At 39.6% G+C, this 17,703-nt stretch overlaps 1 protein-coding gene across 1 annotated transcript in view; it reads left to right on the forward strand.

Moving 5' to 3' along the window:
- RNFT2 (ring finger protein, transmembrane 2) overlaps nucleotides 1-16,700 on the forward strand; it is a 229,184-nt gene extending 212,484 nt beyond the window's left edge. Inside the window, exons 7-10 of the mRNA XM_088449237.1 lie at nucleotides 5,282-5,431; nucleotides 7,188-7,253; nucleotides 13,292-13,393; nucleotides 15,561-16,700. Coding sequence (XP_088305363.1) covers nucleotides 5,282-5,431; nucleotides 7,188-7,253; nucleotides 13,292-13,393; nucleotides 15,561-15,695 — 453 coding nt within the window. The 3' untranslated portion in view covers nucleotides 15,696-16,700. The remainder of the gene's footprint in view (nucleotides 1-5,281; nucleotides 5,432-7,187; nucleotides 7,254-13,291; nucleotides 13,394-15,560) is intronic.
- Nucleotides 16,701-17,703: the final 1,003 nt, after the last annotated feature.

The following is a 17,703-nucleotide window of genomic DNA, read 5'->3' on the forward strand; positions in this document are numbered from 1 at the left end:
TAGAAAAAATGCGCAAAGTAAAAACTATAACGGCGTCTAACCTACTACCACTCTAGGACAACCTGCTTTACCGAATGTAGCTTTTATGTCTTTCTCCTAAAATACAGCTCAATTTTACTCTTATTTATGTCTTAAATTAATCAGGTGTCTTCATTATATGTCTCGCTTTTGTGCGTATTGTGGTTTCCTCACATTGGTCAAAGTGTGCCCAGAAATCTACTTTGTCAAAAAGTGTAACTGAGACACACAGCAAGTGTCCTATTGATAAGTATATGGAAGAGGCTGCCAGAACACTCCATCTGGGGAAATAAAATGCTGTGTGCCCTACCAGGAAACAGGGAACGCCCTCATAAGTGCTCCCTATCATCTAAAGATTTGTTTATGGCAGAAATGCATCTAGATTTTCCATTGCAGTGCATAAATAGACACTCATAAGTCTACACTCAGCAAAGCACTCCCCGACCTACCCAGCTTCTCCCATTGGACGATGGAAAATTTTCATTGCTGTGCATGCTGCCATCTTGGCCTGCATATATATGTGCTACCCCATAAAAACAGGTGCAAAAGAGTAAGTTTGTACTTTTATAAATGACCCTTAAGGTATTTTTTAAGTCTTCCCTCTAGAAGTATTTTCCTAGTGTTCCTCCTCACTAATCAGCACCCTGCACCTAGAGTGAACACTATTTTCATAGATAATTCATATGGCCGTGCAGTGTAAAGAGCCACTAATGCCTCTTAATTTATCCGTTGAATTATTAAAAAGTGAAGTAAACTTTGTTTTGACCATTTGCAGCTTTTTTGTTTTACTCTACACAGTATGACAATGGCTAAAAGCTTTAATTGAAAGAGAAGTATTATCCATTTTCCATCATACCACAGCCCTGTACTGGAATTGGTCAGGTCATTACATGTTAAGTAATAACTAAAAAGAAAAAAGTATCCTATTTACAAATTGTTGTAGTCTTTCTAAAATTCTGTTATAAAGATGATTAAAGTTTTGCTTTGAATACATATTTCTGTAGCTAAAAAGCCTTGTCCTTGCAATGCAGATAGTAGAAAAAGTATTTTATTTTTAAGAAAAAGATGCTGCTGCAGAAGTCCAGTAGAGGGCGAGAATGAGTCAGATACTAGTATCTATATGGAGCAAATTACCTAATGCTGCTGCTTTGTGATAGCAATCCCAGTGCTTAGTTGATTGGTGTATTGCAAATTTCAGCCCTTTCACTTTAGTCTTGGATATGATTGATGTGACTTGGGATTAGTCTACAACTGGCCACACAGTATCCCAAACCATTACAATTCCTAATGCATTTACATTTACTTCATCTTATTTCTTTAAATCTGCCCTCGCATACCCTGCACTTATCACAGTCCCACCTGATAGAGGATCCCCCGTTTACTTCTCATCTTGTAACTCTTATCCGTGCATATTACTGTACGGTATTTGTAATGTATGTCATGCAGGCAGCTACATGCTGTGCTGTTCTGCTTGGCCAACAACAATAATAGTGTGTATATGTGTGTGTATGTATATATATATATATATATATATATATATACATACATATATATATATATATATATATATATATATATATAGGTTGAGTCTCAAATATCCAAATATTCCAATATACAGAATTTTGGCATGACTCAGATAATGAAATCTTTGATTTTTGATGGTTCAATGTACACAAACTTTTTCTAAGGCACAAATTATTAGTAATATTGTATAAAATTACCTTCAGGCTGTGTGTATAAGGTGTATATGAAACATAAATGAATTTCATTCCTGTACACAAACTTTGTTAGAGCCACAAAATTATTGACAATATTGTTTAAAATTACCTGCAGGCTGTGTGTATAAGGTATATATAACACATAAATGCATTCTGAGTGTATATTTGGGTCCTATTCTCAAGATATTTCATTATGACATGCAATTATTCCAAAATACGGAATATTCCGTTATCCAAAATACCCCTGGTCCAAAGCATTTTGGATATGGGAGACTCAACCTGTATGTATGTATGTATGTGTGTGTGTGTATGTATGGATGTGTGTATATATATATATATATATATATGTATATGTCTGCATTATAAGTCCTGGGGTTCAGCTACATACTGTAATACTTTTTTGCTTTATTATGGGTATATGGGTCTAGTGCTAATTGTTTCACTAATCACACAAAATTGTTAGAGATTAATTCATTATAGTGTTTTAGTATACCGCAATTTGGTGCAAAATAATATGAAGTAACATACGATAGCTGGTAGTACACAATATTCAGAATTTTGTATAAAGTTGTTTTTGGAGACCCTCCCTAACTAGTGTTGGAATCAGTATGTTTCAGTCACAATCCACAGGTCTACTGATTCCAAGATCATAGAATATCAAAATCAGGTGCAAAAATGAAATAAAGAACATATATAAAGCACAGGTGCTGATCGTTCCTACCTTGCAGCTCCCAATTAGTCATCTGGAATACTACAGTTAAACAGGAAACAACAAAAGCACATAGGGAGCGCAATTAAAGATACATTATATCATCATTCTAATAAAATTAAATACAAATAATCGATTGTAATATATGTCATCTTTCATAATTAATGTGGATCTCTATTAAAGCGACATAACACCGGAGCTTCTAAATTCAGTGGATATATATTTACATATTTTTTTGTTCTCAGTACTTTTCTATATATTTTTTATACTGGCCATTATAGGTGGTTTCTTATTAATATATGTATATTTATTGTTTGTCAACAAGTATTTTTATTAAAATGATGATATAATGTATCTTTAATTGCGCTCCCTATGTGCTCTTGTTGTTCCCTTATTCCAAGGTCATCCTGCAGTTTCTTACTAGTTAATGGTCGTCCTATATTATTATCCTTTATTTATATGGTGCCACAAGAGTTCCGCAGCGCCTTACAAAGTACATAAACAATTGAGCAGAGCAAGAGCACAGTGACTTACAGTACAAGACAATGCAGTACAAGTACATGGTACATAAACACTGCTGCAATTGCGGTCATAACTCTCAAATAAGTAGTACGGTGACAGCGGTCAAGGGTTAGGTGCCAAAGGTCATAGTAAGGGAAGGAAAAGCACAAAGGGACCTATAGTAATTGGTGTTTAACTCTACTTCAGTGTTGATCTCTTCATAGTCAAACATGTTTTACACTGAGCTCGTCATTTGGGGGGTCTCTGGTGAATGAATTGATCCATTTCTACCAACTCCCCACCCATGAGATTGACAATCAGTCATACACAGTTTAGGGATTCAGTGTATAGTTTTGAAATCAACTGACTGCCATTAAATTAAACTGTGCTTGTTATTCTAAATTGCTGAAATGAATGTACCATGATGTCACGGTTTATTCAATTGTTTGCACCTTGGAGATTTAGAATTTAATTTTGAAGGTTAGAGGTGCCGTGAATGGTTTCAGCAAAGCCATCACCAGGTGCTTCCATTCAGCAACCAAGGTTGTAGCAGCAATAAGCCAAGTGAATGTAAATGTTCTAACATTATTTTGTTGATTTCTCTCCTATAGAGTAAATAGTAAATGAAAACAATGCAAGTGAGGTGCTGTAAGCAGTGAAAATGTAGCCTCGCTTACAGCTCACTGGAGGGCTATGAGATCATAAGAATGCCAAAGCCCTGAGCAATGAGACTTATTCCTAGCAGCGGGACTGTAAAACACAAGGCATGCAGTATGATCTCACCTTCTTTTTCCCTCAGCCTCTAAACACAGGCATAAACACACACTCCTCCTCTTACAGAGATCTCGGGGGATGCGAGGACTGAGAAGGCTCTAATCCATGTCTGAGTCGTTAATCAGTGTAGCACACTCTCTGGTCTTTTCATCTGCAGCACAGCAGTATATGCAGTGCTCTACACAATGCCATAGCACATGTCCCTGCATTGGAGAGATTTAAGTGTCTTTGGTGCCAGTTCCCTAAGATACTAATGAGCTGATGTCAGCATGTGTACCAGGCGCACATGCTCATTGGTAATTGGTGCCATCATCGCAAGCCAGTATTAGGACACAGCCTGTGAACTCATTGTGCTAAAATTGATACAACTCTGGAATATTTTATTTTTTGCAGGTTTTTTTGGTGGTTTGATATGTATTGCAGACATTGTTATTTAAGTGATTTAACTTTATTGATTAGTTTACAGCCTGCAATTTTTTTTGTGCCACCTTTGCCTTGAGACTAGCACATTAGGGTATGGATATTTAATAACATGTGTCCAAGTAAAACTCTGTGAGCTTTACTTGTGATTACTGTACTTGCACCATTGAGTAAACCATGAGGGTAAACCATGTTGTGAGCTTAATCAATGTTCATGAGAGTATGAATGAGCTAGGAACCAGTGCCCACATGATGTTACTTATTCCTAGTGAATTGATAGACTGAACTGCCACTGTTTAATTTGGCAATCTTCACTAATGTTTCCTCTCATCCCATAGAGGTGTGCAGAAAATTGAGCAAAGATATTATTTGCAGAGTGCCTACGGCTGCTTGGCTTTGGCTTTTGGGGGGTGGGGGGGGATGTTCTCTTACCATCTGTAGCCCATGGTCACAGGTTACTTCTACTATGCTACTTGACTACCAGAAACTCACTGGCTGTGTCAACTGTGCCCCATCTTGTTGCCGTCAGCTGTAGGAGCATCGTTGCTGTCACCACCAGTCTCCTTTACCAGCAGATGTATTGTACTGACCATGTACTGATCAGAGCTGCTGGGTAGCAGGCTAATTAATGACAGGCCTTACCTTTGTGTGACTCTACCAATACACACAGTGCTTTTTTACACAGCAACTCTGCTAAGTGGAAATTTGCCTGCCTTCTTGGGAAATCACTGATCTCCTAACTCGGAAACTTGCTGACAATTTGATATATACTATTTTTTTTATTATCATTATTATTATATATTTATTTTTATTTTTTTGTTGCTACTAGAAAGTAAACTGTAAATCTCCAGTATTGGTGGCTAGGTGCCACCCGGTTTTAGATGATCGGGAATCTGGAATTGTCTAGGCAGTGATCTAGAAGACAGTGAGATTTCTGCTCTTGTTTTATTCCCTGCATTTTTCTACTATGAATCATGTTTAGTTATCTGTAGAGTAATTGTTCTGGACCTCGTAGTGTTGCAGTTACTTATTATATATTCTCAATAGATTCATAATACCAAATGAAATACAGTAATCAAAGCCTCTGTGTTTGAGTCTGCCTCATCTCTCTGGCATTAAGTGTTTACCTGTGTCTCTACAGGGCAAGTTTTACCTGCTGATTGAAGAGCTGAGCCAGCTGGTCCGTTCCCTGGTGCCCATCCAGCTGTGGTATAAATATATTATAGGTGACGATCCTTCAAGCACATATTTCTTAGGAGGCATCCTGGTAATCCTGTATAGTCTCTGTAAGGTGAGCTAAATGGTAACATCACATTTGGAACCTGAGTGACAAAGATAATTGTTACATTCTCAAGAAATTTCTAAAAATAAAACTATTACAAATACATTGTTATTTAGCGTTACTGACAGTGAGACGCATTTCGCTGGCTACATGCTCTTCTCCAATGTCTTTTGCAAACAGCAGCGATCTGTGCTAGATTGATGTTACAAAATATTGTTAGCATCACTTCTATTCATTACAGGTCAAGGGTGCATAAACTCGGCATCTATGTCCAGTTTGGTTATTGAAGTATGTGACCAAATAGGATGGGTCCAGCTTTTCAGAAGTCAAGCACAACAGCCAAATCCAATGAGACACAATGCACTTAAACAATAGCAGCATACATTGTCAGATCATGGTCGTGTCCATCGTCCTTTTCCATTTAGGCAATGTCATTGATCTGACATGCTACTTGTATGACCAAGCGTTACTGTAAACGGAAAAATGGGAGTAAACCATAAATCTGTAAATAACATTTTCATATTGTTCCAGTTCCCCAAATTACTGTGAATTTTAGTCTTAATTTTAGTTGTAAAATAACAGTGGTATTCTTTTTGAAGATACAAACTCTTCTGCAAAAAAACAAAATACAAGATCTGATTTGTGTGGATGATGCACAGAAAGATTACGTCTATTGAAGTTGTAATAAGCTGAACCCAATAATGCCAAAATAGGCTCTGCACAGGGGGGGCAAAAGGCCCAGCAGCATAGAGGTTAAAGTATCCCCTTTTGGTGGCTGCAGACATTGTATATCCCCTAGAGGGAGCATTGTATATTAAAAAGGATACTTAAGGAAAAGGCCTGTCAGGGTTTCGGTTTACACTTTCTCATATACAGGGAATACTACTGGTAATGCTATCTGGACAGACAATTACTTAGTATAGAGATCATACTAGGAAAGCGTGTGACTGGATCTAGTAGGAGTTTTTGTCCAAGAATATTACTATGCCTCTTAGGTTCTGTGTCTTTCTTTGTAAATGCCCTGTACTGTATACACAGATGTTTCCTCCGTCACTGTTGTTGCATTAAACAGCCCTTCTAGTCACGCCTAGTCCTGTGCGAGGTTACTCATGCCAATTGTCTTTTCATCCTTCTTTTTCACCGCAAATGCCTCTTATTCACAATGCGATGCAATTAAGACACACAATCAGACTTTGTTGATTAATATGATATGCGGCATGTGTATGTTCTGTGTGCGACTGCAACTGTACCTGCATACCAAATGCTACGTTACAGTGCCAGCAGCTGTTTTCCACACCGCGTTCCGTTGTAATGATCAGACGCACACAGAACATGCACATAGCATCAAAGTCTGTGGCTTATTTACATCACATTGCAAATGAGACGCATTTGCGGTGAAAAAGACGCAGGGCAGAGTCGTCCAGGAGCCGGCGGCTCTCACGAGCCCTATGTAACGCGAATCGTAATGCAGGGAGGATAGGCGAGGAAGGACATATCTGTACACAAACAAATCTGTATATTAGCAGAGTGAAAGTACAAGGTAACTGTTCATATTTTCATCAAAACATTTAAGCTTGTAGCTTACGTATATCTTATAGTGTCAATAATTGTCTTATAAACTAATAAATTGAGAGGACACTTTTCATTTATGATTGTAAATATTTATCATTAAATCTAGTTCTTAGTTTGTTTTGTAGCTGATACATGTGTTATACTATTTGTGCATTACCTTTACCAATCATACAGCTTCTTCTTTTCCTTCTAGTCCTTTGACATCTGTGGTCGTATTGGAGGTTTAAGGAAAGCGTTAAGGGTTCTCTGCTATCCACAGGTAATTGTTTTCTAATCTCATGACTTACCCATTCATTTCTATATTGGCGTGTCTAGCCATACCCATAACCATTCATTTCTATATTAGCGTCTCAAGCCATACCCAAAAATGATATACTGTATCCATTTATTTCTATATTGGCACGTCAAGCATTATGGGTATTTATTTGGAGCAAGCTGCTCTGCTCCTTGCTCCATCTTTGCTCTGCTGGCATTGATTTTTTTCTTCATGGTTCAGATCTCAGAACATATTGTTTCTACCAGAGCATAGTTTGATTTTAGAACACCCCAGAGTTACAGACAGTGGCCAATTAAAGCCTCATCATCCCTGCACAATGCACAAGCCTTGCCTAATCCTCATACATTTTTATATCCGATTGCCCGTTGAAATACATCAAATTCTTCCATATCCACTCTGGACATTTAGTGTGTTGCATTTTCATTAGAACGTGCATGCTGCTCTTTACCACTTCTATACTGTTTATACATAGCATTGCCTTTCCAGTGATCAGCAAGGGCACCTCCCAGACTACCTGGGAATATACAGCTACCCCCCATCACACAAGCTCACTTTATCTTACCCACAATGCAGTGCTATGTTTGAATGGTGGCAATCTGACCCCCTGGCTGCAGTCACAGCGATTCTGTTTTAATCTGCCCCTGCAGTAATGAGAAGTAGCAATCCGTATAAACAACCTTCATCTACAATGTGAAAGTTTTAGAGGGAATTTAAATAGTCTCAATAACCCGTTTTTGGTGTGTAATTGTGAAATTTGGATGTTTAATTTTTTTTTTGTCCTATTCAATTATCCGTCCAGCTACCGTGTTTCCCCGATAATAAGACCTACCCCGAAAATAAGCCCTACCCTTACTTTTGTAACCCGGTCTAAATTAAGCCCTACCCCGAAAATAAGACCTACCAAAATCCCATTTTGAGCTGGGAACTCTTCAGAGCCCAGCGTTCCCAGTCATACAGTGCGCGGGTGACATCATGACGTCACCCGTGCGCTGAGGATCCTGTGCAGCCGCGCCTGCTGGATCATGATAGATCCATTCAGCGCGCAAGTGAGAGGGACATCCCGGACGGCAGCGAGTCAGGTAAGTACTGTACTGGTGGCTGGGGGATCAATTACAGGGGGGCTTGCAATGCAATAAGGGAGGCTGCGTAAGGGACACTGCTACGGGGGGGGGGCTGCATAAGGGGCACTTCTACAAGGGGGCCTGCGAGGGGGGGCCTGCATAAGGGGCACTTCTACAAGGGGGCCTGCATAAGGGGCACTGCTGTCAGTGTTAATTAAAATAAGACCTACCCCGAAAATAAAAATTCTGCATTTGTGCACCTGCCGCTATAATTCTATTCTAGAAAACACCTGCCGCATACATGCAGAAAAGCCCTGAACCTATTTCCCTATTGTTTAACAATTTTTTCCCAATTTTGTTTTTTTGCACCCCAATTTTTAGATTAATTTTTTGGGGTGTCCCTATTATTTTTTTAACTTTTTTTGACACAGTTCTTTTTTAAATGTCAATCTCAGGGGTGCAGGCTATTTTTTTTCAGCCTGCACCCCTAAACCCCAATTCTGCACTTTTTTTCGACACCTATTCAATGGTGAAAAGTTTTCACCGTTTTTTATCAAAGACTTTTCAAAACCGCGATAAGTCTTTGATATTGAATACAGTGTAAAACTAAAACAAGTGATATTAACGCAAAAACGTTAAAAAGTGCGATATTAACGCAAAAAACACCCATATTGCATACCCCTCTTTAACTTAACGTCTTATCGCTGCTAATTGTATTCCCCCCAGTGTTGTATATTAGCTGGCTACCAGAACAGTCTGAGCTACCGAAGTGGCTGCTCTGTCCTAATGGTCGAAATCTTTTTTGAACTGTTGACCTACTTATGTCTCATGATTGGTAATACCAGATAATTGCGTCCTTTTACAAGCGGCACGATACGCAGCGCAATTCTATTTGTGCAAAGTCTCAATCACAGTGGCCTTCATTACAGTTTTTGGGAAATGCTTTTTGTGACATTTTGCAGGATTGTAGGATACAGTATAAGTGTACATGTTGAAAGCAGAACAAATGACACTACCAAGTCTTTTACGACCTCTTCACTAACTGAAATCTTTCCCCTCTTGTCTATAACTTGCTCCACATTCTCCTTCATTTTGTGTTTTTGAATATTTTTATTATATTGGCAATAATGTAGCTGGTAAACCTAAATAAAATGTGACTGGTTGGTGCAAAATGATTCCCATTGAATGTATGCTTTGGCTTCCTATTAATGTAAAAAATTGACAAATTCAGGGTCTAGGTTAAATTGTTTTTCTTCTCACTTTAAGTAAGGCGTAAGCAATACTCCAGGCATCATTAGTTGATCATGTGAACTCTGATGCCACCCCTGTCATTAAACGCCCTACCTACGCCCCCTTTATACAGTACATCATTGGAGGATATCTGATATCAGCATTGCATAATTACTCTGACAGCTAGCTCTTATTATTTATTATTACTGTAATGCCTGCTTGTAGGTATATATGTTGTGATAGTGTGCCCTCTATGAAGCCTGCCTGGCGATGCCCTTGGGTGTATAGTGATATGAGCATACAGTTTGGGAAAATAACCAGATCATCTTCTGATGCGAAGAAGTTAGTTTGCATTTATTTACACGAAAGTGTCCAATCTCTGAATACAGAATTCACTGCAATGTCTTATTTTTACAGATAATGAGTAAGTATCATCTCTATTAAGCATCCCACCAGGGTTGTTTTGCAATTAATAGTATTATACTATCTTTTAAATCCCATGGCCAGAACCATCAACAAGCAGCAGCTTCCAGTTACCCCTCTATCAGTCCCACGTGACTGTGACTCGAATCAGTCATTGCAACATGTTACTTCAGTGGACCTGGTTCTCCCTTTGGCTGGGATACTAACCATCCCCATTCTAGCATCCACTCTGACATAACTCTGTCTGGATATACTTGGCCATAACACTCCCACATCACAGCCATCACACTCCACTTCTCTCTCGCTTTTTATTTATCTACTCCACTTATTTTTCCTCTCTCGGTCTTAATTCTACCTACTCCAACAGTGGGCATCATCACAACATTTTCTTATATAGCACTGGCATACTGTGCAGCACTCTACAATTGGCAAAATAACAGTTTTATAAAGCAGACTGGGATTAACAAACGGAGGAGGAGGTAAGGAGGCATTGTATGTAAGCTTACAGCATGCAGGCAAAGATTGTAGATGCAGGTAATAGACTTTGGAGAGAGATGTACAGATTGAATCACAGTCAAGGCTGACACCAAGGCAGCAAGTGTGAGAAGTACGTTTCATTGTCATGTTGTTCGCAGTAATAGATACAGAGATTTTGTTGGCGAGTAGAAATATTATTAGCTCAATTTTTGAAAGTTTGCGTTTGAGGTGGTATGAGGATATCCAAGTTGAAATGGCAGAAAGACTTACAGTAACGCGAGCCAGCACAGATGGTGAAATATCTGGAGAATATAGATAAATTTGGATGCCATCCACATAGATGTGATATAGAATCTTAAAGGAGTTTATTTGCTTTTCAAAAGAAGCGTTATAGATAGAGCAGAGGGTCTAGAACTAAGTCTTGTGGTACTGCAACTGATAGAACCATTGGAGAGGTGGTGGATCCAGAGAGACGAATACTGAAGGAGCCATTTAGTGGAAAGTATGATGTGTTGCCTGAAAACCTAGACAAAGAAGCTTTTGTATGAGAAGTTAGTGGTCTATTAGTGTTATAGCCAGCAGAGAGGTCAAGTACGTAGTGGCCTTTAGATTTACCTGTAATCATCGTTCACCTTATATAGTTCAGACTGCGGAGTGTTGGGAATGAAAGTCTGACTGAAGAGGGTCCAATAGTTTGTGTGTGGGAATGAGGCAGGTGAGGCTAGTGTAGACAGGCCTCTCAGCGACATGGAAGCTGAGAGATGGGATGGTAATTGGAGAGATCAATTTGTAAACTTGCACATACCTGATAGATGTGCAAAGACACTCCTCATTAAATGCATCCCTGACCCACTTCTCTGTGTAGACCCAAATGTAAGATACGCTCTATTTGTGCAGTGCAACAAGCTTTGCACAGTGGCATTGTAACATTGCATAAATGGACTAACGTCCAACATATATTCTATAACTCTCTAGATTATACTTAGTGTTGTCTGTCTATCCTGAACACTGGTGAAAGTGTTGTAGTCCTGATTTTTTTAAATGATCACTTCATGCATAATGAAACCTCATTTTTGCATGAGAGTGTATAAACGAAGCACCTAGCCTGCTTTCAGCAAGGAACACTCCAATCTTGGGCCCCCTGACTCACCATAGAGACTGGTGCATCTCAGCAAGGAACACTCCAATCTTGGGCCCCCTGACTCACCATAGAGACTGGCGCATTTCAGCAAGGAACATTCCAATCTTGGGCCCCCTGACTCACCATAGAGACTGGCGCATTTCAGCAAGGAACACTCCAATCTTGGGCCCCATGACTTACCATAGAGACTGGTGCATCTCAGCAAGGAACACTCCAATCTTGGGCCCCCTGACTCACCATAGAGACTGGTGCATCTCAGCAAACAGGCACAACACAGCACTTGTGCTGCTGCCCTATGGTTCTGCACTTCTTTATATGTTACACTTTTTACAGATATTTTTTTTTTGGGGGGGGGTAGGCAGTTGTTTGTAGTGCTCTTTATCATGATTCCTGAATTATGCTGCTTAGAATGTTGAATTTACTGATTATGTAGCTAGCTTTCAGGTCATAGGTTTTTGCTGTCACATGTTTTGTAACAGATGGGGTGGATGTAGGCATGACAGATGCACTATGATCTACTCTACCTGCATATGCCTGTTTAATAGTTTGGTATGAATGGGATATAAATCATTGTATGCCAGTCATGGTTAACATACTTATTTTGTTTGTACAATATTATTAAGGCTTGAAAATACATGTAAAACCTTCACGTGTACACAGCAATACAGCAATACTGTAACTGAAATATACGGAAAAATTCGACAGAAAGTCTATGCAGATGGCAAATGTTATCTGTGCTTTCCTATGTAAATGTATAGGCTGCTTCTCCCGAATATCTAAAATAGTAAATGTGTAATACAGATGTGTCCACATATGTGCTAAAAGTCGCGCTACACATAACACCTTGTGACTTGATAGCGCTGAAAGTTTTTTCATGCGACTTTTTCCCTTAAAATGCGTCTTATTTGCAAAGTGATTCTGTGCGACTGCGGTTATACCTGCATGCAAAATGCTACGTTACAATGTTCGCGGCTGTGACACTATAATGAAGCATTTCACATGCAGATATCATCACAGTCACACACAGAATATAGGCATGCCACATTTCATTTTATTTAGCAGAAGCTTCTTGTGTGTTCTATTCGCCTCGCTTTGCGAATATCACGCATTTTAAGGCAAAAAAAGTCGTACAAAATGACGCTCAGCGCTATCGTGTCTTTTCATGGTATGACGTGACCAGAAGGGCTGTTTAATGCGCAAGGAGACTAGATGTATGTGGACACATCTGTATGAATAAATTACCCCTTGTTTTAAATGGTTTTAGATATTACATATGTGAGTAATAGTGAGCGATAAGTATTTTGGGTTAAGAGGAACATGTTCCTATATAAGGAGTGTTTTTTTTTTTCTGGGGGGTGGGGGGGTTAGATCTATTTATTGGCTAAATCAATTAAATGTTTAGTAGTAAATATGTCAAACATTCACTCAGTTGTTCCACATTATCACAGGGTGAACCTTGTGTCATCAGTCTATACCATTATTCTTCTGTGTATCAGCTACAGTAGTGCTGACTTTGCCTAAGTTGGTAATAGTGCCTCTGAATAATGTAGAGTGTATGTAGTAATATTGTGACCTCTTAGTGAGGATGGTGCTTTATTTCATGGTAAGGTTAATACTTAATGGTACTGTATTGATTTAACTTGTTATTGTTGTATGTCTGCTCTCATGTTTATCCCACTCCTTTGCAGAAGTATGGTGTCCGTGCCAGCAGCCAGCAATGCGGTGAAGCTGGGGATATATGTGCCATTTGCCAGGCAGACTTCAAGGATCCCATAATTCTAATATGTCAGGTAAAATTTCAGGAGCTAAAGATGGCCTTAATGCATTTATCTGTCATTTTAGTTTTTTATGTACAGTGCATCTGGAAAGTATTCACAGCACTTCACTGTTTCCACATTGTGTTATGTTACAGCCTTATTCCAAAATGGAATAAATTAATTTTTGTCCTCACAATAAAAAAAAAAAAAAAACTAAGAAATCGCATAAGTATTCACAGCCTTTGCCATAATGCTCAAAATTGAGCTCAGGTGTATCTTATTTCCACTGATCATCCTTGAGATGTTCCTACAGCTTAATTGGAGTCTACCTGTGGTAAATTCAGTTGTTTGGACATGAATTTGAAAGGCATACTGTCTATATAAGGTCCCACACTTAACAGTGCATGTCAGAGCACAGACCAAGCATGAAGTCCAAGGAATTGTCTGTAGACCTCCGAGACAGGATTGTCTTGCGGCACAAATCTGGGGAAGGGTACAGAAAAATATCTGCTGCTTTTGAAGGTCCCAATGAGCACAGTGGCCTCCATCATCCGTAAATGTAAGAAGTTTGGAACCACCAGGACTCTTCCTAGAGTTGGCCGGCCATCTAAACTGAGCAAGCGTGGGAGAAGGGCCCTAGTCAGGGAGGTGACCAAGAACCCGATGTCAGAGCTATAGCATTCCTCTGTGGAGAGAGGAGAACATTACAGAAGGACAACCATCTCTGCAGCCATCCACCAATCAGGCCTGTATGGTAGAGTGGCTAGACGGAAGCCACTCCTTAGCCCACCTGGAGTTTGCCAAAATGCACCTGAAGGACTCTCAGACCATGAGAAACAAAATTCTCTGGTCTGATGAAACAAAGATTGAACTCTTTGGTGTCAATGCCAGGCATTATGTTTGGAGGAAACCAGGCACCGCTCATCACCAGGCCAATACCATTCCTACAGTGAAGCATGGTGGTGGCAGTATCATGTTGTGGGTATGTTTTCCAGCGGCAGGAACTGGGAGACTAGTCAGGATAGAGGGAAAGATGAATGCAGCAATGTACTGAGACATCCTGGATGAAAACCTGTTCCAGTGCGCTTTTGACCTCAGACTGGGGCGACGGTTCAACGTTCATCAGCACCACAATCCTAAGCACACAGCCAAGATATCAAAGGAGTGGCTTCAGGACAACTCTGTGAATGTCCTTGAGTGGCCCAGCCAGAGCCCAGACTTTAATCCGATTGAACATCTCTGGAGAGATCTGAAAATGGCTGTGCACTGATGCTTCCCATCAAACCTGATTGAGTTTGAGAGGTGCTGCAAAGAGGAATGGGCGAAACTGCCCAAAGATAGGTGTGCCAAGCTTGTGGCATCTTATTCAAAAAGACTTGAGGCTGTAATTGCTGCCAAAAGTGCATCAACATAGTATTGAGCAAAGGCTGTGAATACTTATGTACATGTGATTTCTTAGTTGTTGTTTTTTTAATTAAATTTGCAAAAATCTCAAAAAACTTTTTACACGTTGTCATTATGGGGTATTGTATGTAGAATTTTGAGGACAAAAATGAATTTATTCCATTTTGGAATAAGGCTGTAACATAACAAAATGTGCAAAAAGTGAAGTGCTGTGAATACTTCCCGGATGCACTGTATATTAAAAAAGGAAAAAAAAATTTGCATGAACATTTAATCTAAACAGAGAATTCTGCCTTAGGTGGTTTAAATGAAACAACCTTAAGCTTACAGGATGTAATCTTAATGCTGAATAACAATTAACATTTGTAGATACTTAAAAATATCTGATTTATGTTTTTAGAATAACACTTTATGCCCCTATAGGTAACTATTCTGTAAGTTGTGCTGTATACATGTGTACGATATAGAGAATCACGTTATACAAGTCTTTTACAATTGAATTATAAGCTACATTGAAGGAGTTTTAACCCACCTTATTGTATTAATTCACATATTGGGGGTGCTGTGAAAAAAGTTAGTGGTACTTCGATGTTTTGTTCTCCATTTTACAAATAAGTAGGCTGATGTAATATGGTTGTGTCTTTATATTATTGTTACATACAAAAATGTAATACAAAAAATTGCCATTCAGTTCTGCTAAACAATGGCAAAAATGAATAGGCACATTTCTTTTGAAGTGTTTTAAATTTCCTTGAATTGGTCTTTCAGTGCTGTGTTTCTGTCTCCCGTCCCCTAGCACGTGTTCTGTGAGGAGTGTTTGTGTCTATGGTTTGACAGAGAGAGAACCTGTCCCCTCTGCCGCTCTGTAGCTGTGGAAACTTTGCGCTTGTGGAAGGACGGTACCACCTCTGCACACTTCCAGGTGTACTGATATCCTCTGCTTTTACATATATAATGCATTGGTGACGTCAGTACCTGTGCTAATCAAACAGCACAACCGTTCCGGCACTTCAAGCAGAATTAAACAGCGGAGCATCATCTTGTATGATTCCAGAGGCCTCTTTTTGCCTTTTAAATATGTACTGGATGAAATGTGCTGTGTGTTATCTGTTTGTGGTGTACTGAGATTCTGTATACACTGATACCAACCCAAAAGCCAAGTGCTTGTATCGATGATGGTTAGTAGTTGCCGGTAGTAGAAGCAATATGGACATCTGTTATGAATATAAATGGATTAATCCACAGAGGATGTCAACGTCTATGTGACATGGATGAAATAATGTCTTTCTGTTACAATGTTTAGCACCTATGATTTTAATTTGTGGATTGCATAACTATTAAAAAACACAAAAGCTAAACCACATTGCAAAGTGTCAAATCTGTATTGGAGCTCCAGCAAACTGATTGCTATATCTATGCCATTGGCCACCAAGGGAAATCCACATATTTTGGATTTCTGAGGTAATGAAGCAGTTAACGTCCCAGCATGTTTAGTCATTTATAAAAATGCTCAACAGGCCTAGTTGGTCTATCATAGCCACATTAATGAGAGGTGATCTTTACTGCAAATCAGATGTTTCATGACTGAGCCCATTAAGGAAGCTTGAGGGAAAGATATCATCAACTGATGGAAGAGATTATGGAGTGCTGTCATAGATATAATTTCACACCACCATATACAAAGTTTTATCTAAAGAAATGTAGATGGGTTTCGAAGCCTTACAATAGGGGATACAGTCAAATTGCCGACGGCCGGGAGGCCATATGTCTAAATCCCGGCGTCGAAATCCCGACTTGGGACTAAAGACAGGCATCGAAATCTCAATGTGCGTCTAAATCCCGATGCCAAAATCTAGACGGACAGCTTCCCGAACAAAGGTAACCCGAGCAGTGTTAGCGCTTATCCGCGTGGGGGTAGGCTTAGGTTTAGGGCCCCTGGGGGGATGGTTAGGTTTAGGGTGTGGGGGGGGGAGGTTAGGTTTAGGCACCCCCGAGGGGAGGTTAGGGTTAAGCACCACTAAAGGAGGGTTAGGGTTAGATCGGGGAGAGGGGAGGGTTAGGGTACTTACCAGCCCCAGACAGGATTTCGAGCGTTCGGACTTGCGGCATCAGGATTTAGTCAGACGGCTTTCGGGCCGTCTGAATTTCATAACCAACCCTACAATAGGGCTATATACCAATATACCTAGAAGTCTTTGAGGAGTCTTGGTGTCTCATGGTGCCCCACAGCCTTATTAAGACATTTAAGAGGAGATTTATGAAGTTTGAATTTATTCAAAAGTTAAAATCACCCAACATCAACATAAGTATACTGTTAATCCATCACCCAAACTCTGCTCAGCATAATTGAGCCCTTTTCCCCTCTTAGTTGATTAGACAGTGCATTTCAATAAAACCAATTGGAATGCATTGCCCACAGAAATAATGGGAAAGCTCAGCCAATTGCAAACAATGTTCAAATGCTGGCTGCTTGATATTGATTGGCTGAGTAACTACTGACCTCCAGTTTCATTGAAAACAACTGTGTTAGCTAAACAGCAATTAGATACTTCTGCTGAACTGTTTCAGCATCCGTGGCTGACGGGACATGCTGACACCTGTAGTTCCGCAGGTCCCAGCCAGAGCCTTGGCAGCCATGAGTACCAGCAAGGACCCACAGTATTGCTGGGACTTCTAGTTCCACAAGTGTCAGTGTCACACAGCTATGAATGAACCTCATTGCTTGCTGACACGTGTAGTTCCATAAGTCTATAATCTTTATTTTTGACTGTTTAAAAAATGCTCCATCCCATAAGTATATATTTATGCTCCATTCAGTAAATATATATATTTATTTATTGTGGATGAGAAATGTATGGCAATGTTCTTTTTGCTTTGCATATGTTTGCCTGTATGCAATATTGTACGCGTCAGTGCAGCCAGACTGTCTCTTTCTGGAC

Source organism: Taudactylus pleione, unplaced genomic scaffold (genome assembly GCF_031769625.1).
Source record: "Taudactylus pleione unplaced genomic scaffold, aTauple2 ptg000479l, whole genome shotgun sequence".
Classification (NCBI taxonomy): domain Eukaryota; kingdom Metazoa; phylum Chordata; class Amphibia; order Anura; family Myobatrachidae; genus Taudactylus; species Taudactylus pleione.